Source organism: Ictidomys tridecemlineatus, chromosome X (genome assembly GCF_052094955.1).
Source record: "Ictidomys tridecemlineatus isolate mIctTri1 chromosome X, mIctTri1.hap1, whole genome shotgun sequence".
Lineage (NCBI taxonomy): Eukaryota > Metazoa > Chordata > Mammalia > Rodentia > Sciuridae > Ictidomys > Ictidomys tridecemlineatus.
The window spans coordinates 4451054-4466801 of NC_135493.1; the positions used below are offsets into that span (position 1 = coordinate 4451054).

The following is a 15748-nucleotide window of genomic DNA, read 5'->3' on the forward strand; positions in this document are numbered from 1 at the left end:
AGAAAAGCATCATTTTGTTGACTCCTGTATTACTAAGCAAGCTGTGAGTCATCCTGGTGTTTCCAGACTTGTGGATAAACCAGAGGGCCATTGAAGCAAGTGGGGTTTCTTATCCCATTCAAAAGCAGAGATGATACCCATCCCCATTTACAGCCATTTCTTTGTCCCTCCACCCAACATGTTTTCATTTCTCCAAAATGCCTAGAGAATGACAGTCATTTTGTTTAATTTTCCAGAAAAGTTATTTCTAAGCACTGGCTATGCCAGGTGACTCTAACCTGTGTGTTTAACCTCCATGCACCTCACTAAGATATGCAGAAAACCCAACGGACCACACAAAATGACAAGTGGACATGCAATCAATTCTGTTCTTCCCCAAGATGGAAAACAGGCAGCTGAGCTTGCTGCCCTGCCACTTTATAATGCACACTAATTTACTGGAAATGGAAATATTAGCAAATGTTTTAAAACTGCAGGTTTTTTCTTTTAGTTTTGGTAAGGCACCCAGTCAGGTGTAACTTAATGAGACACATTCTGAGAAATGTGTTGCTAGGTGATTTTTGTCTTGGTAGGAATGTCCTAGAATACACTTACAGAAACCTAGATGGCTCAGGTCAACTACTCATGTGGCCTGTTTTAAATTTTTTGGTACTAGGGATTGAACCCAGAGATTCTTAACCACTAAACTATATACCCAGCCCTTTTATTTTTTAACACAGGATCTCACTAAGTTGCTGAGGCTGACCTTGAACTTTTGATCCTCCTGCCTTTGCCTCCTGAGTTTCTGAGACTATAGGGGTACACCACCATGACTGGCTCCTCATGGCCTCTTGATACAATCAATAGACTTGGTAGACATAAAAAGTATGAGATTACTGATGACATGACACTGCACATTGTTTCAACATTAAGTGATTTTGTTTATAAGCAGAAGGAGTATAGTCAAAAATAAAGATTAAAAAGTATAGTATACTATATGCTTAAACCAGCAATATAGTTATTTATTATTATTCATTGTATGTGCTATTCTTTCATATGACCAGTTTTTTTTTTTTTTTTTTAACAGCAGCATCACTGCAAACAATTCAAAGTGTTACACTATGACTGCTATGGTGAGAGTAATTTTTTGGTTCCATTATAACCTTATAAGAGCACTTTCATATATTCAGTCTGTTGTTGACAGAAACATCATATTATGGTGCAAGACTGTATGTAGCATAAAACTGATCATTTTGATCTTTTAAGTGTATAATTCAGTGGCATCAAGTTCTTTCACAATGTTGTGCAACCATCATCAGTGTCCATCTGCAGAACTTTTCATCTTGCACAACTGAAACTCTGGGCCTTTCATCTGTGAGTCCACGCTGCACAATTTCCATTCTAACATGAAACTTGCCTAATATGGGATGAAGGAACAAAGCACCAAAGAAACAGATAGACAGGGGCCTATAGTCCTCTCACTGTCTTAGAAACTGTTATTCAAATGGGATTCAGGAGTCAACGAAGTTTCAGGACAGCTGCAGAGGTGGGACTGCACGTGGGATGGGGGTGATCTCTTTGGATTTCCCTGTTTTCTGCTTTCAATAACCTCAGTATTTTGGATGGGGAGAAACGTTCATTCATGATGAGTCCTCATCCACAAGAAACAAACAAAAACACACTTTGGAAAACCAGCTATCCATGTGTACAAGAATGAAACTAGGCTGTTAACTCTCACCCTGCACAAAAGATAACTCAAAGTGGATTAAAGACCTAGGAATTAGACCAGAAGCTTAGCAATTGCTAGAAGAAAACACAGGACCAACCAATACTCCAACCTATTGGCACAGAAGACACTAACTTCCTTTAAAATCCCTAAAATTCAAGAAATAAAATCAAGAACTAATAAGTCGGATGGCATCAAATTAAAAATCCTACAACACACTAAAACAAGAAAAAGCAATGTTTGCCATTGTGGGCAAAATAACGAAATTAAATACAATTCAAAGTGTTTCAACTCCTTAGGACAAAGGAGAAACTTTCCTTGGGGGTAGAAGGTGGAGTGCTTTAACCATAATAAGTACAGATATCTGTCCATTTCCATGAGACTTAGTTTCAGAATTTCCCTCAGATCCCTAAATCTGTGGATGGTGACAGCCCTTACTTTGAATAATCTCCAGATAAATTATACTAGCAATACAATGTGATTGCTATGCAAATACTTACATTGTATTGTTTAGGGAATAATGAAAAAGAATAAAGAAAAAGTTTGTACATGTTCAATATAGATACACATTTAAAAAATATTTTTGATCCAGAGTTAGTTGAATCTGGGACTAGAGAAAGCACAGATATGGACAACCAACTGTATTCTACCTCCTGCTGTCCCTTTCAAGCTCAAAAATAACCAGGTCAGAGGACACAGTTAGTTTACAAAGCAGGACCAGATTGTGGGATTTGTCAAACTCCAAGGAACATATCAGGGTCTTCAAGTGGCAGATGACCCTAGCCTGCTGTAAGCAGCTGTGGTTGAATCCTTATCCCTTCCTTCTGCCCACCTAAAGTCATACTGGGGTCACATTTGTCACTCATCATCCACATGGCTCCTAGTGCCTCAGCTATTTGTGCTACTTTGGCCTTGAGCCCAGCCTCAAGATCTGTTGGGGGCCCCAAGGCAAAGGTCCCAGTGTCTGTTGCTCTGTGCCATTTCCCTTCAGGCCTTAGTGCTGGGAGTGTTGGACTTCAGAGGACTAGGTGTGCCAGGGATCAGACAGGCCCATTGGTGAGGGTTGTGAGGGATTTCCCCAAGAGCCTACCTCAGATGAAGCTGCCTAGACCCCATCATAGACACAGCCCCTCAGGGAGGGCAGACGGTGAGATCACTGCCTTCCCAAATGTTGGGCGCTCACTGCTGCCTGAGCTAAGGAGTTATGACACTTCTTGTCAAAGACAGAAAACAGAGCAGACCCAGTAGGAGCTTAATTCAGGCTTCTCCAAGGCAGGCTGGGTTCACCTCTCTCTCTCCTCTTAGAATTTGTCAAAACAACATCATGTGCCTTTTGGTCTACTTCTCTGCAGCTGCCCTCTTCCCCCTGTGCCTCGCGGCCTGCCTCAAGGATCGGATTCCAGGATTTTTTGTTCTTATTCCAACTGGCCACCATCCACATCCCTCCTCCCCATGAAGCCTCACTTGCAGCCCTGCAGATCTGAGCAGGGCTCCAAAGCACGTGCACTGAGGGCCTCTGGCTGGAGGCAGCCTCCTGCTATCCTGCTATCCCTGCTCTCATGCACTGCAACTTCCATCTCTTTGAAGATCTTGTTTTCCTGTTTAAGTAAATGAAAGTTCTATTCTCCAGTAGCCAATGGTAAAATTGAACTAAATCCTAACCTTGATTTTTGCAACACACTCAAGAATCTCTTACAGTTTTCAGGTTGAAGGGGTATCAAATCATGGGGACAAAATTCATTTTACCTCACTTTGATTAAAAACAGATATGTCACCCAGTCTGAGGGTAAGGTGGGGCAGATATAGTATTGGAGTAGAACAAACTCACTCTGAGTGTCATGAGAGAGATTTAAAAATCCTTCTCTCAGTAATTCCAGGTCCATATCTCTTACTGTAATTTCAAGTTTCAAGACGCTTTGAAAGTTAAATTTTATTTTTATAAATCTGGTCACAAATTTTACTTTGGGCAATATTTGACCTGGACTTCAATATGAATGCTTATCTGCAAAAATAATAAAATGTTTCTCCAGATTCCACTGGAGGGTTGTGTGTATTTGGAATTTGCACCATATTACCGTGATCAAGTCTCAAATGGTCTCCACTAGACTGTCATTGGCCCCAGAGGCTTTAGATCTAAGGCCACAAGCCTACACTGGTCCTGCCTAAGTGTGTGCCTGAGTAATTGTGGTGCTAGCGATTGAACCCAGGGCCTTGTGCATGCAAGGCAAGCACTCTACCAACTGAGCTATAGCCCTAGTCCCTAATTTCATCTTCTTTATCTTCTCAACACCTATGTGTTAGAGACTGTTTTTTTCCCCATTTGCTGCTGAGGCTCAGGAACATTGCTCAGTGTCTATAACCAGACTGGAAACTACTTCTGTCTGCATCCAGTGCCCTTGTTTAACCTGCCACACTGAACTGCTTTCCTGAAGCCAGACAAGCATTTGCCTTTTACCTGACATGGAAGTGAATGGTTCAGTGAAACTCAATCATTATTTCAACAAGTAAAGTGAAATCCCCCAAGTTGAGAAATACTAGCCTGCAAATAAGAATGAGCTCCTATAAACAACTGAATTTTGCTTTTCTGCTTACTGTAGAGTTTGTTTCTCACCTCACATTTAGAAACTATTCCTTTAAAAAAATACAATCCACCTGGGCACAGTGGTGCGCACCTATAATCCCAGTGAAATGGGAGGCTGAGACAGGAGAATTGCAAGCTTGAGTTCAGCCTCCACAACTCAGTGAGACCCTCAGTAACTAGTGAGGGCTGGGGATTAGCTCAGTAGTAAACTGCCCCTAAGTTCAATGCCCTTGATTTCAATCCCTTGTATGGTGGTGGGGGTGGGTAGAAAAGCTAAGATTGAGATTCAAACATATCTCCATTGTAACTCAGGAAAAGTACCCCAAGCTAACAAATGCCATGTAAAGCTGAGTTTGTAGACCTTAAAGTTACTGGGTAAGGTCAGGAGAAGGAAAAGAGGGAACAGGGGGCAACTTGTGGCATTCTGGCTGAAAGAGAGCCATGTAGAAATTGAAGTGCTAAGGAGAGTTGGGGCAAGAGTAGAGACAACTCAAGAACAAAGCAGCAAAGTGATCATGGCTCTTTCCTTTTTCTTCCAGCCCTGAGTTTCTTGCAGGGGGCGGGGCAGGGCCTAGAACAGGAAGGTCCTGCAACTCTTGTCAGCCTCATGGCAGACACAAAGCTGGAGAAAAGTGCTTTTCACATTCTGTCCCGACAAAGTTCCTGGTTTGAGATTCATACCTTAGCCCCAGAAAAACAGATCTGGGGGTTCAAGGTCAAGAATTAAAAGTCATAGTGGTTAAAAAACCCTTTTGCCAAGCCCTTTCCAAAGTACTTCAGATTTCTAAACATTTAATCCTCAAATGACCTCTCATCACCCCATTTTGTAGAAGAGGAAACAGGTAAGAAGTGAAGGTAGGAACAGAAAGTTCCAGAGGCAATGCCTCATGCACAGAAGTATGAATGTGGGCTCTGTATCCAGACTCTGGTTGTTTGACTTGCTGAGTGACTGTGGGTTACCTCTGAGGATTCAAATGAGAAAAGGCAAGTGAATCACTGAGTACCATGTCTAGTCCTTGAGTACAGGCCACTGTCTGGGAAGGTAATTCTCCTGACAATATGTCATGTAGGGAGCCCAGACTCTCTCTGCTGTCAGAGGTCTCTGAGCCCCTTTTGGCTTCTAGCCTTAGAGAGCATGGCTGCTTGGTCTTTCTCCTGAAAACATTCTCCAGTCCCATCTAAATAACTGGTTGGATGTGATTTCCATGATTCCAGGTTATCTAGCTCTGGAACAATGCACCAAGCCTATGAATGTACCCAATTGCAGACAAAACAAAACAACAATGGCTCAAAATGTTAGATGGTGAAATACCTCTAGGATAAGGGCCATGCTTACTACTGAGAATTCCAGAGTCGATGCCACTGCTCCACCAAGATAGCTGCAGAAGTCCAAGCAAACAGATAGCAACAGCACTATCATGAAACCAAACCACAGTGTGCCTCAACTGCAGACAAAGGCCTGAGTCCCCAGGTGGCCTGCCCTTTCTTGCCTGCTGATTCAGTCCTCATGCTGCTTACTATGGCCACCTCCCTGGGAGCTCTGCCTTCTGTGTACATAAATGGAATGATCAATTCCCTGGTGTTAAGCACTCTGCTTGGTTAGGCTCCACGAGACCTGGATGAAAAAATTATCTATCTCTAGGGGGCTGCCATGGTCATCCTTGAATAGGAGGTCAGTTCCTCATTGGAGCTTTCCTTGGGTTAGGTCCCTGACCAAGCACTTTAAAGACATCTTCTCCTTGAATGCTCTATAGAAGATGGAGGCCATGTGGGAAATGGAAGCATGAAGGATAGTCAGGAGAATGCTTCCTGATGGCACAGTGTTTGACCCTTAGGGAACTGCAAGAGTTGGACAGGAGAGAAAAGGGATGAAGAGAGAGCTAGGCGTGGGGAAGGAGCAGTGGTCAAGGCTAAGACTACACAGGGTGGATTAAAATGTTATTGAAACAAAGTACAAGGCATAGGCACTGAGTCTAAGAAGGTTGGTGGGGCCATGCTATGACCCTCTGGGGACTTTTGAGCAAGTGGGAAACATGACCAGGGCATTGTTTTAGCAAGGCAACTCTTAGAAAATTGAATGGTTCTTTGGGGGAAAGTAGTTAAGAGCCAACTATATAAATTCATATTTTGAATCAAGAGGAAACTTGGGAAAGGATAAAATGATAGAAAAGAGGATCGTGACTAACAGTATTCTGGGCAGGCATACATGAGACATGGCCTCTATTGAGCTCTGCCTCCAAGTAGTCATCCTTCATAAAATCTCTCTGGCTGACATCTCATGAAGAGAACATAGACTGAATTATTATAAAGACTATGGCTTCTGACTTGCCGGCACCTCTCTCTTGCCCATTTGGATGAAGCCAGCTGCCATGCAGTGAGATGCTCTGTGAAGAGGATATGTGTTAAGGAACTAGTTTGGGAGGAACTGAACACTCAGCCCCATAGCCTGCAAGGAACTACTTCTTGCCAACAACCATGTGAATGAACCTGCAAGCAGATCCTTCCTTGTGGAGTCTTGCATGACTGTAGCCTTCTGAGTGACAGTAAGCCAGAAGTCCCAGCTAAGCTGTTCCAGGATTCCTGACCCACAAAAACTGACCTAATGTACGCATGTGGTTCAAAATTGGTGCTTTGGGATAATTTGTTACACAGCAGATGATAACTAGTATAGGCAAAGATCAGAGCAATGACAAGTGGGAAATGTAACGAATACCACCAAGAAAACTGAGCTGCATTTAATGAATGAAAAAACTAGGAGATGAAGGAACAAGAGGGATCAAAAGTAATTTCAAGAAGAGCACAGGTTCTGGAAAAAAGCTTCCTGGCTTTAAGTTCCTGCTCTGCCCCTTGCTATCTGTGTGACTCTGGGCAAGTCATTGCAACTCTCTGAGCCTCAGTTTCTTCATTTTTAAAATGGAGACAGTAAGAGTTAACTACCTTGCTAGTGCCTGTCTTTTTCCTTCAGCACCTGCCTCAGTGTCCAACACAGTGATGAATGGAACACTGAAGTTGTTCAGCAAGTGATTGCCAAGGCATTTCTAGAAGGCTTAGTGTTCATCCTTATACCAGCAATCAGTGAAACTTCCTTGCATCCCAAGAAGACCTCACAAGTTCTGCTGCACAGCCAGTGCTGGAGAAGACAGTGCATTTCTACACAATGCTGACTTGTCCTCCTCTTGCCTTTCCTTCTCCTGGAAGCTTTGTAAGTACTGTTTTCCTCCCAGGGGAGTTGGGCGACATGAACAGGCACTGAAACCATAACCTTGGCCTCATTAACACTGCTTTACCCACGCAGAATTAGATGACTGACATAGACTTTGCCAGAGTCAAGTCCAGCCTCAGAGAGGACAATAGCCTGGATTTGCCCTCCAAAGCCAGGTTTCAATAGCATAAAACATAGTTCTTATTTCACAACAAAGGAACACCACCAGGTGTGAGATCCTCTTACCTGTCTGGGCAGAGCAGGCATGGAATCTGAGGCCACTGATCGCTGAAAGCGCTGGGATTGCTGCATCATCTGCTGCAGTAGGAATGCAGAATGGTCAGGCTGTGGTGGTGGTGGTGGTGGCGGCAGTGGCTGTGGTGGTGGCGGCAGTGGCTGTGGTGGTGGCAGCAGTGGTTGTGGTGGCTGCAGCTGTAAGGTGGCAGTGGCAGTGGAGGAGGCAGTGGCTGAGGAGGCCTGCGCTGGTGTGGGCTGCTGCAAGTAGTGAAGCAGGGATTGCTGCCTGGAGGGAGCAGGCATGGAGGGTATCTTCTGGGGGCCTGGCTCAGAAACAAAGTGGGACAATGGCTTGGTGTTGCCAAAGGTAAATGGTTCAGGGCCTTCTGGGCTGGAATTGGTCAGCCCCTGTTGCATGATCATGGTCATGGTTTTGGATGAATTGCTGGTTATGGACTTGAAGATGGCATTTGCTTGCTGCTGTTGCTGCTGCTGCTGCTGCTGCTGTTGCTGCTGCTGCTGCTGCTGACTTAGCTGAGTACTGGTGGGAGGGAGGCTCCTGATCAGAGAGTACTGTGGAGTGAAGGACTGCTGTGGCAAGCCTGGGCTGGAGAGTTTCTCTGGGCGATAGGGTGGGGATGGCCCTGGATTGCTGGTGGGCAGAGCAGACATCAGGTGTCCTTGAGGACTTTTGATTGCAGAGGACACCAGGTTTGCAAGAATGGAGCCCTGTTGGCCAAACTGTGGTTGTTGATTGACAGCCACACTGGGATGCTTCTCAGGAACATAGTGCAAGGTGGGCCCCATAGTGGCACTGCTGCCAGACGCCATGCTGGAGAGTAAGGCATTGGGCGAGGCTTGCACAGTGCTGCCTGAGGAACTGTTGGATGATATGCAGGGTCCCATGAAGCTCTGAGAGCCAAAGGGTGGTGGTGGTGGTGGTGGTGGTGGGTGTGGTGATGGCACCGGACGGTAAGGTGGGGAAATGCCTGTAGGAGGCAGGCCAGACCAGGCGATGCAGGGCCTTGGGTGCTTTGTAGCAGATCCCTGCTTGCTGGCTGCCAATGCTTTCAGCTGGTTGGCATGATGCCACTGCGGCACTGGTAATGGGGGCAAAGTGACAGGGAGCATGGCCTGGGCCTGGTTCTTGGCCTGTGTTGTTGAAGGACTGACTGAGACCATCTGCTTACCGGTGGAAGGAACAGAATGGCTGATCCCAGTGGAGGAGGGCATGATTGGAACTGACACGCCAGTGACTTGGCTGCAACTCGAAGCAAAAGCCTTGCTGGAACAAACGCTCTCCATTTGTGGCATCTGAACTGGAAGCTTGGGAGGCATGCCTACGGTTGCCTGGGGAGGCATGCCTACGGTTGCCTGGGGAGGCATGCCTACAGTTGCCTGGGGGGGCATGCCTACGGTTGCCTGGGGAGGATGTAAGACCAATGGCTCTTCTGGCTTGCTCCCCAGTATATTCTCAAGATCTAATTCAGACGAAGAAGGTTCCTGAATTTTGGTTAACTCTTCCAGCAGATCTTGAAGTTCCTGGTCTTCAGCAGGTGGGCTGTTTTTCTCATAGCAAGGAGCAGAGGGTTCTTTCAGCTCCATTTCTGAGGTTGGTGGCACCCCAAATGGTGGGCCTGTGACACTGCCATTTATAGCATTATTCTCAAGTAGTAATGACTGATTAGGTACTCCCATCACTGCAGAGCTAGGATTCACTGGTAACATGGGAACCTGCATCTCTGTACAGAGGGTACTGGGATGGGTACCTGGGCCCATAGAAAGGGTGACATCTTCAAGGCAGGGCCTCTTAACTTTATTAGGGTAACCGCCATCAGCCATGCCTGCAAATTGGTAGTTGTCTCCTTCCTGCCTCCTCTTAAGGGTTCCCTGTGGCTGAAAGAGAATAAAGAAAGAAAGGGACGGGAAGAGGGAGAGAAAAAAATGTTATAAAGGCTTGGCACATTAAAGCTAATGAATAGGAAACCTTCAAGATAAAATATCTCTCAGTCTAAGACTTATAGTTGTCAGAACCATAAAATACAGCCTTTAAAAAAACAACTATAATGTTTGCTTCTTTGTTCTTGTGCTTCATTTCAACAGTCCTGTTACATTTCAAATAATGAGTTATGCTACCTGGATACCAAACAGGACAAAAAGTCACATCAAGGGTATTCTTTGCCCACGTAGAGGGGAGGTCAATAAAACTATGACAAAACCACTCTATGTACCTGTTGCCAAAGGCAGGCATTAAAAAGCAAAGGAGAACTGGCTGATATTTTAAATTCCTACTTGTCTACAGATACCCCTGTCTTGGTTAAATGCATCAGACTGTGATAATAAACTAAATCTCAATAGGAATGAAGTTGATCTGGGAGTGTTCCTGTGGGCAGCTGTCTAATATATATGGTTTAGAAAAAAAGTCTAAGTTTCAGAACATTGTAGTTCTCATTTCATTTATTTTTATTTACATACACACATACATGCACATACAAACAATGCTTATACATGCATAAAACATAACTTTGAAGAACCTATATCCAACTATTTGGAGTAGTCATTTCTTGGGGATTACTGGCAATTCCCTTTCTATTCTCTACCCTTCTGTACTGTTTGTTTTTAATGAGAAGAACTTGTAATCCAAGGGGGGGGGACCCACGTATAAGGTTATTTAAATAAGAAATTCCTCTCTGCAGATGCATCCTCAGGTTGGGGAGATATCAAACAGCCGGAAAAGGCCCCACTGTGGGATCTGTACTGTGGGAGAGCTGTTCCCCACGTATAAAAGCACAGCCTTTGGGAACAAAGCAAAACTGCCAGTAATGCAGTATTTCCTACTCTTTCATGGCTTTACACACACTTATCAATGGCTCTCATGTTAATAAACTGCCTGTCAACAGGTAAAGGGGGAAAGGGAGTAGGGTGGAGCAGAGCATGTGGGAATAATCAAAATAAGAAAAGGAAGAGAGGGACTTGGCAGTCACATGAATGTCAACAGGTGAATAGGTATAGTTCTCTTAAAGAACTTTTTTACATAAAAACTCCCAATTTCAGCTTTGGAAGTCTGTCTAGGACATACAGTGCTATTACATTAGATACGGATATCCCCTTTCTCACCAGCATGATGAAAAGAATCATAGCCCTCATGGCCAGATGAACAAAAATGTAGCTCCCTCAGTGCTATGAGCCTTAATGCCATGCTGAACACTCAAATCACTTAGAAACATCCAGATTCCCAGAACCTCTTATCACAAATCAATTGCTTTAATCTCATCCAGGATAGGGCTTGTACACAGTCCCATGGGTGATTCTAAATGCCCCTAGATAAAGGCTCACTTCAGTGCTTCCTTTTTTACATGGTTACATGATTTCTTACTCATTTCCATTGTGAGAGGCTGGCTAGGCCTTCCCCATGCCCACTGCCACACTGGCAACTTTGCCAGGTCTTCTGGGCCAATGGGTGCTGCTGCTGAGATTCTACCTGCCCAGGTCACATGTTTTCTACTGAATTCCATGGCCAAAGATAAAGAGAGCTCACCCCTCTGGAAAGACTTCCTTTCCCAATGTCCCCGACCAAGCTTCCAGACCTTTGTAAACAAATCTTCTCACTTACTAAGTGTGCTGTTTTCCAATCTCTGTGGTCTCAGTGACAGCAAGCTATTAGTTCTAGATACCAGCCATTTCTTGCTTCCTTCAGTCCACATATTACACAGGTTCCTTCCCTGAGTCTGTGACACTGAGTGAAGCCATAGATGTTGGTAGGATTCCTAGAGAGCAGATCTAAATCCTCTACTTCTACAGAAAACAGAAGGGGCTATAATTTTCATTTGGCCATACAGTCAGTTAAGGGATAAGGATCCTAGACCTCAAATGTCCCAACTTCTAGCCAGAGCCCCTGCAGGTCCTGCATTTGGTGGTAGAAATGAATTACTTTCTCTCCATACATAGATGCCTGCAGAGTCCCATTTCATAATCAGGCAGACAAAGCTACCAATGTGATCCCCATGACCTTATAAACATTCATTAAAATGCATTTTGAAGCATGTGATGGCTTCCCCACCCCCTAAGCCATGAGAAAACAAAGGCCATCCTTCTGATTGGGGCTAAGTTCAGCTGTGAAGTCAACATTATTTCTGGTACTGTCTGAACAATGACATATGGCAATGCTTCCCTCTCTACATTTTTAGTTCAGAATGACAAAAAGGACAAAAATTTCTTAGAAAAAGGAATAGAGTATAAGAATACAGTCCAGGCTCATGAAATGGAATAAGCAAAATAAAGAACATAACTTATGAGCAATACTCTTTCCAAATATGCCTGGCAGGCTGTTTTAAATGCTTAATTTTGGACTCTCTTGCTGAAAGTTTCACATAGATACCAACAAAAGGCCAGGAAGAGGTATGCACAGCTCCTATTGGATAGGAAGGTAAAAGATCAAAGGTATCAGGGAGCCTCATTCTCCCCCTGTTCCCCACAGAGGGCACTGAGCACTTAGGCTTTTGTGTAAGATTGTTAAGAAGGTAAAAATTGCCTGTGGCTTATTTAGTCTCCTCTTTCTCCTCATTGTCTCCACTGTTTTAGCTCGGGGCAATTTGCTTGCTGGTTCTTCTGGTCTCTCCTACAAGTACATCTGAGTATCAACAACTTTATTTTCAGTACTATGACACTTCCCCCCTATGAGTTTCCAGGCACTTGATGTTGGCCAAACCAGACTAGATTTCCAGCCCTCTGAGGACAAGGATATTTCCCCAGCAGATCTGCTCAGAAGAAAGTAACAAAAATGTAGGCCCAGAATAGAAAAGACAATGGTGCATCATGACTGGGTTTGCAGGTTGGGGGGGGGGGTGGAGAGAATGAGCATATGAGAATATGCCTGGATATATACATGGGCTCGGATGAATATCCATTTTAAATACCTATATTTGGGCATATATGTCATTTTCATGTTTGTTTTTCAGTGGAATGTTCCAAAACACTGACACTGAAGTTTATGTAGGACAACAGGATTATCAGCATTTCCAGAACTGCAACATGTGAGGCTCTGGACAATCAGGGTATTTGGTATCAGCAGGGAGCCTTGAATGCTGACTGTCTTCAACAGGAGTCAGTGATATCTCAACTTTGACCTACCAATGGGGGATTTCCTGGTGCCCCCAACTTTCCTTGAGCTAGCAGAAACTACATGTTCAGCACCAGATGCAGGTAGAGGCTCCTAGTTTCTACAATGAGGACAGGATGCTTCATTTTCTTCAGATGAGGGGCGGGGGACAAGATGCATCATCTCAGGGCCACCCAGTCATATGCATACACAGTCCAGGCCAATGGCAGCAGGGCAACCCCAGTAGGCATTGGACCAACACACTGACTCCATGTGTGCTTTCTGACAAGTCCCTCTCCAGTTGCTGTGGGCTCCTCTGTCATACACAGTGCATTCAGCAAGAGGATCAACCAAAAGCTACAAATTGTATAGAGCCTCCTGCCTGCAGACCCCAACCATGTGCTATTAGGAAAATATAACTGAGGCACAATCAGGTCACACAGTGAATGAATAAAGAAAATATCCCTTTCTGAAATGCTCTAAAGAGGTGGAAGAGTGGTGAGGAAGGAAGTGCTCCTCCAAGTGCCTGGGCAGTTCTTACAAATGCCGGACTTCCCTTCACCTGGTGAGTGACAGAACCAGTAGAAAACACCCATAAGGGGCTGGGATTGTGGCTCAGTGGTAGAGCGCTCACCTAGCATGCACAAGGCACTGGGTTCGATCCTCAGCACCACATAAATGTAAAATAAACATATTGTGTCCACCTAAAACTTAGGAATAAATATATTTAACCTAAAACTTAGGAATAAATATATTTAAAAAAAACCCATAAGCTGTAATGCTTAGACACCCTGCAAAGCAGAGAGGCCCAGATATTCCATAAACTAGTGGGCTGTGAAATCCCATAATTATGCTGTAAATATTTCTTTTATTTTTTTTCTAGTTGTAGATGGGCACAATGCCTTTATCATTCTTATTTATTTTTATGTGGTGCTGAGGATCGAACCCAGAGCTTCACACATGCTTAGCAGGCACTCTACCGCTGAGCTACAGCTCTAGGCCTGCTATAAATATTTTTTAGGCTGCCCTGGGCTATGACAGACCCTGTCCCCAGCTTGCTATATGTCTACCTAGAGCTCATGTGCAGATGAGCCATCCAGGCAGGCTAAGAGTGTAGAGTTACATTCAGAGACCTACCCAGGGAGTGGAAAGCAGCCATACCAACAGTCTCAACTCATTTGGTGGACCCTGCTTTCATGCCATACAACACTATTTGAGGCCTCAGATTTGGCTGATGAATATATATCAGATGGGGAGCACTTATCTCCACCTCCCTTGCTCCCTGGATACTCAGGCCTTCCTCTCCCAAGTGTCACCTTCTTGGCTGTGTCTTTAAATGCAGGATCCTTTAGGCAGTGGAAGGCTCCTTGCTGATGGTGATTTGAGAGGTGGGGAAGCCCCTGGGCTGATCCCTGATGGATATCTGGATTGTTTCTCCATTTTAGCTATTGCGACTAGTTCTGCCATGAACATCTGTATGCAGTTTTTGTTGAATATCTGCTTTGGTTGTTTGGGGAGTGGAATGGCTGGTTTCTAGGGTTTAACTCTTAACTTTCTGAGGAGCCACCAAATTGTTTTCCATAACCTAAGTCCTCTTTGAAATGTCCACCATTTGTGGGGGTTGGAGGTCTCATGAAAAGGGAAAGCAGTAGAGTAGGGGAAAGGGATCAGAGGGAGGGCAGAGGGAAGGGAATGGGGAAATATTAGGAAATGATATTGTCCACATTATATTGTTATAGTCTATACACGTATGAATATGCAACAATAAATTCCACCATTATGTGTAATTATAATGCCCCAATAAAAATATGGGGGAATGTCCACTATTGTAACTAGATGAAAATGTGGCAGAGAGGGCTAAGCCTCAAAGTCAACTTCCAGACTGGCAAAAGAAAACCTCTGTTCCTATATTTTGGTAGTCTGAGATGGAATCCAAGGCCTCCACATGCTGGGCAAGTGCTCTCCCACTGAGCTACACCCCCCTGGCTTCTGCAACTTCTTTAGAGAAGCACCTATTTGCTCCTGCTGCCTGTCCACTTGCACTGCCCATGGCCTCTGACAGAACCAGAGTTTGACGTAGGCAACACTTTTCCTGTCTCCAGGCTGAATGAAGGCATCCACCATTCTAACACCTAACAGGCAGAGAGCCAAGAGAGAAAAGCATGGTCAGATCAGTCAACTAGAAGACTGGTTCTGATTTGTCATCTAAATCACATTTAGCTTTCTGATCTAAAATTGCAACATGGGTAAGGTTTAGCAGAAGCCTAGAATCCTATGGCAGAGTTTGTGAGGACCCGTAGGTCACTGCCATTTGAGTTGGAGAGGTTGTTGTATTCCCATTCCAGCTGAAATGAGCCATCTAACCTGGATTGCATTTACTTTGAGGCAAGAACCCTCTCTAAAGGCATGGTCCTCCAGAAGCCTGTTCTGCTGTACCTACTCCTCAACCTCCTGGCTCCTTAGCCCAATTCCACAACTGGAATCCTGTTAAGGCAAGCTGATCATATGTTCCCCATCTATTTAACCAAGTAGAACACCACTCTGGAATTATCTCTGGCCACCACATGGTCAGAAACAGCAAGATATGTGTCTGCAAAAGTAAACAGCAGAGCCTGCCAGAGCAGGGGATACATGCCTAGGAGTCAAGTTCTGCATTTTTATGTGCACACAGGAGGTGGCTCCTATACCAAAGCCTTTCCAAGGATGTGGGGGATTTGTGATGTTTATTCCAATTACACAAGCACTCAGGAAGTAGTTATGAGGGATCTATATAGACTCTCAACATATTGGACTGTTTTAGAACTTCAGTTCCAATTCTTGGTGTTATCAACCACAGACCTTTGTAAGATTATAGCCTCTGTCAGTGGAAAATGGACTTTCTCATTCATTGGTTCAAATAGCAATTGTAGGATATAGTCATGGTTT

General features: G+C 44.4%; 1 protein-coding gene across 2 annotated transcripts in view; it reads right to left on the bottom strand.

The window, feature by feature from the left end:
• The window catches only part of Mamld1 (mastermind like domain containing 1), a 99204-nt gene that overhangs the window by 23619 nt on the left and 59837 nt on the right, over positions 1-15748 (bottom strand). For both annotated transcript variants that reach the window (XM_021735425.3, XM_013364350.4), the window contains exon 3: positions 7735-9621. In XM_021735425.3, coding sequence (XP_021591100.2) covers positions 7735-9621 — 1887 coding nt within the window. The remainder of the gene's footprint in view (positions 1-7734; positions 9622-15748) is intronic.